The 9,419-nt window shown below is 36.1% G+C and overlaps 2 protein-coding genes across 3 annotated transcripts in view; both read left to right on the top strand.

Moving 5' to 3' along the window:
* The first annotated feature begins 3,026 nt into the window (after positions 1 to 3,026).
* On the top strand, positions 3,027 to 7,813 carry LOC107653866 (adenylate kinase 2, mitochondrial-like). Of its 2 annotated transcripts, none has more exons than XR_001630278.1 (7): positions 3,027 to 3,222; positions 4,786 to 4,911; positions 5,031 to 5,141; positions 5,293 to 5,387; positions 6,683 to 6,755; positions 6,842 to 7,195; positions 7,620 to 7,813. XR_001630278.1 is itself a non-coding variant. In XM_016440726.1 (7 exons), the coding sequence occupies exons 1-7, from the start codon at positions 3,124 to 3,126 to the stop codon at positions 7,625 to 7,627; spliced, it is 708 nt and encodes a 235-aa protein (XP_016296212.1). In that variant the 5' UTR covers positions 3,027 to 3,123; the 3' UTR covers positions 7,628 to 7,813. The 2 variants fall into 2 exon arrangements, 1 of the variants encoding a protein (XP_016296212.1); XM_016440726.1 differs by having other exon boundaries at positions 6,842 to 7,037.
* A 1,027-nt stretch (positions 7,814 to 8,840) lies between these two features.
* The window catches only part of rnf19b (ring finger protein 19B), a 19,442-nt gene continuing 18,863 nt past the window's right edge, over positions 8,841 to 9,419 (top strand). The window contains exon 1 of the mRNA XM_016440649.1: positions 8,841 to 9,122. The gene's annotated coding sequence lies outside the window, so the exon portion shown is untranslated. The remainder of the gene's footprint in view (positions 9,123 to 9,419) is intronic.

The following is a 9,419-nucleotide window of genomic DNA, read 5'->3' as shown; positions in this document are numbered from 1 at the left end:
AACCATTTAAAATAGTTTTTGTTCGTTAAAATAAATCTAAAATAGAATATAGCTATTAGATGAAGAACTTAAACACTTATAATTAGAAATGCCTTGTAGTGTAGTACTTGACCATTTTTGAAGGTCTTCTCTTGTCTTGGTCTCAGACAGGATTTTATTTCAAGACCACAGCTGTGGGGATATCTCTAAATTGCCCATACATTGTCTGATTTATTTGTTAACATCATCAATGTGACTGGATGTAAACATTGCTGCTTCAAATGCAATTAATACCTTATTTCTAAATTATTTTTTATACTGTTGTGCTTGTGCAGCAATTTAATGGGGAATAGTAAAACAATTCACTAAAATTACTACAAATGCCCAACAAAATCAAAATATGATTGCAGAAAAAGAACTTGTATGAGATCTTTTTATATTGTAACACATTATATAATTAAACAAATCACAAGAGCAATAGAGCTGTTTCCGCGAATATGAGCACGATTGAAAACATTGATTTTATACAAACGTTCAACAAAAAAAGAAGGTACTATTAAGTGAATTACATTTTAAACTCAAGTTTTTGCTATTTCGTCAACGAAAATAGTAACAAACAAATCCATAGCAGATCTGTTGTGTGTTTCTGAGCCACTCAAAGCTGTATTTCGTTACAGAATGAATCGGCTGCTTTGAACGAATCGGTTGAATAAATGATTCTGACTCACTCATTAAGTGATTTGCCCAGTAGCCCCTCACTGCAGAACACAAGCCGCCACTTAGCCTACTGGCAGTTTTAATGTAATATTTAAAAGTATCATCTTATTTTCCCATCATATTTCCATGCTCATGATTTTTGTTGTTTTTTAACATTTAATTTATGCATTTAGCAGACACAAGCAACTTACAGTGCATTCATGCTATACATTTTTTACCAGTATGTGTGTTCCCTGGGAATTGAACCCACAACCTTTTGCACTGCTAACACAATGCTCTACCACTGAGCCAAGGAACATTAAGCTCAGCAATATTTATGCAGTTGTAATCGTACCAATTCAGATGCTATACTTCTGTGCCGCCTCTGCAGTGCAAAGATTAATTTTGTTGTTAGTAATTTCATTTGATTGGTAACAGGTCTATAGTGTCCTATTATTCTAATTATTGATTAAATATAAGATATTTACAGGCAGTAAATGCGGATCTTGCAGATTAAGTGCTGGTTTGGTCTTGGTCTCAGTTTAGGTGGTCTTGACTACAACACTAATGTCTAGTCAACTAACTGAAATTAAAGTCTGAAGTACTATAATTATTAAAGCTGAAATAAAAAATAAATAACAGCTAAACAAGTATAAAAAATAAACGACAAAAGCGAAACATTACCTTAACATTAAAATGAAAAGTGAAAATATAAAGATACCAGATTATTCAAAATATTTATAAATAATGCTAATACTATTTATAATAAAAAATTATAAAAAAGTAAGATCCAAAAATTATACTAAAATGATAGATCATTTAAAATTATAGATATTAAACTATTGAAAAAAGTACAAAGTTCGTTAAATTCATTTTAGGGTGACCAGGACGGTACTTCTAAATTATGGTCTGTGGTTAATATAAAGTTAAAGTCGGAAGAACAAAAGCTGAATGACAATCTTTGTACAGTGTGATGTAAATATTAAAATGTAATTTTAGATACGGATATCTTGTTTTGCCTTATCTAAACTTTCACATCTCCTTGATGCGCGATGTGTCACTTCAGGCCAAATTCCGGATTTAGACGATACTACGGTGACCGAGAAGTGCAAAGCAAATCACAATTCTGAAAACAAAATAACAAATTACAAACGCAAATGCAAGTCTAAAAAACAAAATAACAATTCAGAAAGCACAACAACAATTCAGAAAACATTATAACAAGTCAGAAAACACAATGACAAATTCGAAAACAAATTAACAAGTCAGAAAACACAACGACAAATCAGACAAACCGGAAGAGGTAGGTATAGTTTGAGACAGCACCATTGGTTTGGGATTACTCCCCGCTGACTGGACGAGACATCTGTCAATCAACGTATACAGGAAGAACCAGCCGAAGAACAGCAGAGTCGTGGTAGAAAGTTCGGAGATGGTATTAAAGTAGCTCAGTTTAAATGTATTGTATGAATTGCCCTTACTCTGGAATAAAAAATACGTGGTGTCTATTTACATTTAGTTAAAAGTAGCTATAAATCATCAGCTCCAGTGGCGCAGATGGATAGGCGTGTGCCCTTGGGTTTTTGACACGATCGACCCGGGCTCGATCCCACCTTTTGCCAAACTTTTTTTTCCTCCCTTTTCACAAAAAAAAAGTTCGGCAAAAGGCGGAATCGAACCCGGGTCGATCGCATCAAAAATCCAACAACAAGCACTTATCCATCTGCACCATTGGAGCTGATGTGTTACAGCCACTTTTAACTAAATGTAAATATAAACTCCGTATTTTTTATTCCATAGTAAGGGTAATTCATACAATACATTTAAACTGAGCTACTTTAATACCATCTCCGAACTTTCTACCAGGACTCTGCTGTTCTTCGGCTGGTTCTTCCCTGTATACGTTGATTGACAGATGTCTCGTCCAGTCAGCGGTGAGTAATCCCAAACCAATGGCGCTGTCTCAAACTATACCTACCTCTTCCGGTTTGTCTGATTTGTCGTTGTGTTTTCTGACTTGTAAATTTGTTTTCGGATTTGTCGTTGTGTTTTCTGACTTGTTATTTTGTTTTCGAATTTGTCATTGTGTTTTCTGACTCGTTATAATGTTTTCTGAATTGTTGTTGTGCTTTCTGAATTGTTATTTAGTTTTTTAGACTTGCATTTGCGTTTGTAATTTGTTATTTTGTTTTCAGAATTGTGATTTGCTTTGCACTTTTCGGTCACCGTACGATACAGAGGCATTCGATTTTATCCAATGAGCTCGCGCTGTGGATAAACTGCGTGCCATTGGCCAATCAGATGGGTGGCCTTGTGTTAGGAGGCGGGACTTTGAGTCCATACTCAGCAAACGGAGGCGTTACCACTTCCTTTCTGAGTGAGTTGAGTTTGCGGACGCGAAGTGTGGAGTGGAGAGAAGTGTCTTTAGTTCGTTTACAACCTGTAACCATGGCCCCCAGCACGCAAGCGGATGATACCATCTCCGGTGTACGGAAAGGCATTCGAGCTATTCTGCTCGGCCCACCCGGTGCGGGGAAGGGGACGCAGGTGAGAGTTCATGCGAAGCGCCGCGTGGCTCATTCTGATTAAACTGTCCGACAGCAGCGGGATAGACAGTACTGTATTGTAAAGGGGTCGTTCACCCAAAAAAACAATCTGTCGTCATTTACATACCCTCATGTTCTTACATACCGTATGGATTTATTTTTTCAGTGAAATGATGTAGACACAATGCTAGAATGTTAATGTTAAATGACAGCTTCGGTCACCATTCACTTTAATTACGTCATTTTTCTATGGAGTGAAGGTGAATGTTTTGTGTGCGTGCGTGTGTGTGTGCGTGTGTGCGTGCGTGCGTGCGTGCGTGCGTGCGTGCGTGCGTGTGTGTTTGTTCCACTGAAGAAATTAAATCATACAGGTTTGGAATGACCTGAGTTTGAGCAGATGACGTCAGAATATACATTTTGGGTTTAACTGTACTAAACCAAACGTTATACCATTTAAACCGTCACTAAGTGTCCCTGTCTCTTTAACACCTGTTGCCCTGGGCATTATCGGATGCTTTCTGATCAGATTATTCATTCATTGCAAATATGGAATGATTATTTAATATCCATGTCACTCAGTTTAGCTGATGTGACAAATAACACACGTGAATTGGTGACCACTGGGAAAGTTGTAGACCTTTCTGTCCTGCTGGGTGACAGTGTAACTCACTCAACAGATCATAAAGAATAGGCTCATCAGTTTACAGATCAGTCAGCTTGGTTTGTATTACTGCTTGCTGTTATTAAGCAATATTTGCTGCACATTTTGAATGCCAGTAAAACCATTAAAACTTTGCTTATGAATGTGGTTGCAGCAACAGAATAGTAATTGGTTTTATAGTTTTGTTCATACAAACACTACTATTGGTTTTCAAAAGAAGTCTCTTATGCTCACCAAGACTGCATTTATTTGCTCAAAAATACAGTGAAATAGTACTATTGTGAAATATTATTACAATTCTAAGTAACTGTTTTTTATTTTAATATGTTTTAAAATGTAATTAATTCCTGAGATGGAAAAGCTGAATTTTCAGCATCATTACTCCAGTATTCAGTGTCACATGATCCTTCACAAATCATTCTAATATGCTGATTTGATTTGCAGTTCAAAAATCATTTCTTATTATTATCCATGTTAAAAACAGTTGTGCTGCTTAATATTTTTGTGGAAACTGTGATACATATATTTTTAAAATTCTTTTATGAATAGAAACGTCAAAATAGTGTTTTTTATAGACTTTTTGTAGCAGTGTAAAAGTCTTTACTGTCACATTTGATCAATGTTATTGCATACTTGCTGAAAAAGCTGTTAATTTCTATCTTTAAAAAAATCTTACGGACCCCAATTTTTTGAATGGTTGTTTTTTGTTTTATTTGTCTATTTCAAGACAAATGTTGCACATAAGTATGTGGATTAATTGTTCCCCATGACAGGTTGTTAGATGAACAAGCGTTTGGCTTTCCTTATATTTTAAATGTTATTTTATGTAATGTCTCTGATCATTTTGTTGTTGTTTCTGGGTTAATTCCTTTTTTTTTTTTTTTTTCATTTCGGCCTCCACAGGCACCCAAGCTTGCAGAGAAGTACTGTGTGTGTCATTTAGCTACTGGGGACATGCTGAGGGCCATGGTGGCATCTGGCTCAGAGCTCGGTCAGCAGCTTAAGGAAACCATGGATGCCGGCAAACTGGTAAAATGATAGATGTTCTAGTTTTTATATATTTTAATATTTGTTCCTCCCCAATGTGTATTTTCGGTTGGAGGGATAAAGTCCTGAATCTTTTGAACGTTTTGTCATCTTTCCTTTAGGTGAGTGATGAGATGGTGGTGGAGCTCATTGAAAACAACCTGGACGCACCTGCATGCAAGAATGGATTCCTGCTGGACGGTTTCCCCCGTACCGTCAAGCAAGCAGAAATGGTGAGGACTTCTGTAAACAACTGACCCTCCATATCTGTCTGTGATACATCTGTAATCTTTAATAATAAAAAGGGTGCAGAATCCTCTGCCGCCCAATTCTGATCACAAGAATGCATCTGTCAACCTGTATCTCTCTCTTTCTCATTTCTAGCTGGACGGCCTTTTGGAGAAGCGTGATGAGAAACTGGACTCTGTTGTTGAATTCTCTGTTGATGACTCTCTGCTAGTGCGCAGGATCTGTGGGAGGTATAAAGATGAAGGGTCCTGTAAATTTAAAGCATTGTGTAGTAGCCCACTACCACTAATGCTTTCTATTAGCTCAGTTTAATTTAATGAATAAGGAATATACTGAAAAGATGTCACTCATTTCTGGAATAAGAGAAGACATGTTTTTCAGGTAGGGCATAGTAGCTGTCAAACACTTTTGTTTCTGTTATCCTTGATGGAGGTGGTGGCAGGAAATTTTTCCTTGAGTGGTTTTGATTGCAGCTTAAAAAGGAAGTGTGCCTCCTTACTTCCTCCTTGCTTTTAATTGTAAAGCATGACAGTGAGACTCTTGTTTAAATTGAACAAACAGTAGTGGACAAAATACACAAATCAAGTACTTGAGTAAAAGCACAATAACCTAATAATGTATTATTTCTTTAAAAGTATAAGTCCTCATTTTCAATTTTACTTGAGTAAAAGTATGAAATTACTTGATTTTTTTTAGGTGAGCCATGTTTATTCATTCTAGCCTGCACTAGACAGATTAGTCAGCACTAATAAGAAAGATTAGTGCAGACATTTATTATTTATTGAGCTGCAAAAAAATGTATACAAAAATACTATACAGTATAAAAACATTACATTTAAATATACTAAAATATCAGTGTGAGTTACACAAATGTATGGAGTGTGCAAACATGTAAAAGGATGCCATATAGTATTTTAAAAAATGTGGAAAAACAAAATTTGTGTAAATATATGGCAATAAATAGTATAAAAATACAGTGTACAGACATCACATGTGGAAAAATGTGTTCACATTTTAAGAGGAACGCTATGCAAATATTTTAGTTTCATACCATTTGAAACTGCTACATCAGCGGGAAGATGCATGGGCATTATTAACATTATTTTCCTTCATTTTCAGCAGCCGTTACTCCAGTCTTCAGTGTCTCGTGATCCTTCAGAAATCATTCTAATATGCTGATTTGCTATTCAAGAAACCTTTCTTATTATTATTGCATTCAAATCCACATTCAAGCATCTGAATAGGCTGTCATAACCTCTATATGATTTTAATTTACAATAAACGATACTAAATTTTGGCCTAAGTAACGCCACTCAGAGCGGGTGGCAATTTCTTCAGTTCAAGAGAATGAGGGACGATATGTTTTTATGAAATGTAGTGGAATAAAAAGTATGGTTTTATGCTAGTTTGAAATGTAGTAAAGTAAAAGTTTCTCAAAATAAAAAGTACAGATACCTGAACATGTACTAAGGTACAGTAACAAAATAAATATACTTTGCTGAACATAATTCATTTCATTCCTCAGGCTCATTCACCAGCCCAGTGGCCGATCTTACCATGAAGAGTTCAACCCTCCCAAAGAGCCAATGAAGGATGATGTGAGAAACAAAAACTGTGTTGTTCTTATTAGCAGGGCAGCTATGAGCATTGTTGTAAAGGTTTGGTTTGATCCATATATCCACAGGTGACTGGGGAGCCTCTTATTCGCCGCAGTGATGACAACGAGACCACTCTGCGCTCTCGACTAGAGTCCTATCACAAGCAGACGGCCCCTCTAGTGCAGTACTACAGTGCCCGCGGCCTCCACACTGCGGTTGATGCTTCTCAGTCCCCCAACCTCGTCTTTGCCTCCATCCTTGCTGCCTTCTCTGCTGCTACCTGTAAAGATCTTGTTTATTTTGTCTGAATCATCTCTACATCCACTCTTTTCTTGTATGCATTATAAACCCTATTTGATTCCCTTCATGTTTTGTGTTTATGTCTTGTGAGTTTGTCTTTAGACATGATTTTGATTCATCTGCTGCCTATTGTACAATGGGTAACGGAACTCTTTTGACAAAAAAAAACCTATGAAATATTAAAGAGCTGAAGAGTGAACCCAAGCTAATTGTAATGCCTCATTGATTAAAATAATATAGAAGTTTTAATACTAATTAATTTGGTTATAAGCATCTATATAATGAAAGCATGTTTTGCTCTAACCAGACGCCTGTAAAAGGTATGGTTATGTCATTTGCACTAATTCACTATTTCCAGAGTGAAATGTGATAATTCTTAAAACTTTCTGGTAGATCTTGTAGTAATGCATGAGATCCAGTAGAGGTCATGTGAATGCTTGGTTTAATTGCTGAATGGAAAAAGCTTTTTTTTATTAATTGCTTTATTAGCTAATATTTATTAATTAATGTCCTGAATTGAGTCATTAATTTACTTGTGCACTTTTTTTTTCTTTTTTTCTGCAGCTGTATGAAATCCAGTTTCTCCCATCCAGGTTGATTCAGATGTGAAAATAATGGATGGGGGAAAGGGGGAGCTGGAAGTGTCTCAGATGTTTATTTTGATCATGCCATGTAGTGAATGTGTTTTGTAATGAACACAGATTTAACTGAAACCCAGTTGATTACCTCCAATAAACATGGGAGACTATTTTCTACTACCTTACATGAAGAGGTCGATTCTTTGTGTTTCTGTATTACTGTCCCAGTGCTGGATTTTACATCCTCTTCTTAATTGGGTGTTACTTTTCAGAAGTTTGTGAGACAAAAATACAATGATAATTGTATTATTGAAAAAAAAAGGGAAGTGATTTCTTAGTGCATCTGCTGAACAGGGTATGACGTGTATTACAGGGTTCCCCTGGTCATAGACAACCTAGACCGATCAGGGAATTTTGAAATTGGTTTTTCCAAATCTAGAAATGTCATGGAAATTTTTATAAACATTTGTTTTCTCAATATGCTCTGATTTAAAATGTTTAATCAATATTGCTAGATAGTGCTTTTAAGCAGGTTATTTTATTTTTTTTTACGTGCGAATTGAATATATATTTTTTTCTCAATAAATCTGTCAACCTGGCTCACATACTGGTTTGAATGATTCAGTGACATGTTCTGAATCAAAAACCATAAATGTTTTAAAAAAATGTTTATACTATAATCACAGACAACTGGAAAAATCAGAGAAAAGCTTTTGGTCAAAAGTGTGGGAACCCTAGAATTAAACCTATTTCAAGAATATACACTTTCTATATATGTTGTTTGTATTAGACTTGTATTAGAAGCTAAGAGTTTTAAATCAGTTCTTCTAAACCATCCAAGAAAATTATTAGGCCTTCCTGTCTAATAGGCTAATAAGTTTCTATGGTTGAAACAATAATAAACTCAAAAGCGAGTTAATGTAAGTTTAACGTTGTACTCTTTGTTTTGTTTTTTTTAGTGTTTCTAGCAATTTAAATAAGAATGCATTAATGTGCATTTAAATCATTTAAAAACATATTGGACCCCAGTCCCACTGTTTTAGATCACCGTATTTAAATTATTTACCGCGTTTGTCGCTGAACTGTAGTAATAATAATACACAAAATGTTTTGAATATACATTCGAAGGACGTGTCTTATTAAACAAAACTTTGTTCCTGGCAATGAGACGCGAGTCCATTTCCGTTTCGAGGTGACGTCAGTGGGCGGGGTTTCCGACTCGGTGACGTAAATGGAAAAGAGAATCAAACTGCGGACATAATCTGAGTGAGCAGTATAGAGTACAGGGCAGGAAAAAAGGGCTGACATCTTCCCCTCGGACTGATTCTCGGGGAATGTAGTAGCGGATCCCTCTAGGTTGAGATTAGTCAGATTTACAGGACAGTTGGTTGAATGTACACGGTGTAACGTTAGCACCGAAGCTCACTGCGTTCCGCCCTATTCTGCTTCACTTGCTTTCAGTAACGTTACTATCAGATCCGTCTGTACGGTAAGTGTCCGACAGATCTGTCGTCATGGTTACGCTTTTGTCTTATGAGCGTCTATGATTTTAAAATACAGTTATGTTGTCAAAGTGTTTTGATATTATTGTGCGATAGTTCACATCCCAGTTGGGTGACAGGCTACTTGGAGTAGCTATATTGTGTACATTGCTGATTTAGTTGTGTTTCATTAGTTACGCTCAAACTAGGCTGGAGACAAGCTAATATTTAACTGTTTAGGACAGTTTAGTGTGTGTGTGTGTGTGTGTGTGTGTGTGTGTGTGTGTGTGTGTGTGTATAGGTTT

This window comes from Sinocyclocheilus anshuiensis, unplaced genomic scaffold, assembly GCF_001515605.1.
Source record: "Sinocyclocheilus anshuiensis isolate Anshui unplaced genomic scaffold, SAMN03320099.WGS_v1.1 scaffold223, whole genome shotgun sequence".
NCBI lineage: Eukaryota > Metazoa > Chordata > Actinopteri > Cypriniformes > Cyprinidae > Sinocyclocheilus > Sinocyclocheilus anshuiensis.
The sequence above is the reverse complement of the archived record's forward strand: the minus strand, read 5'-3'. Positions and strand labels throughout refer to the sequence as shown.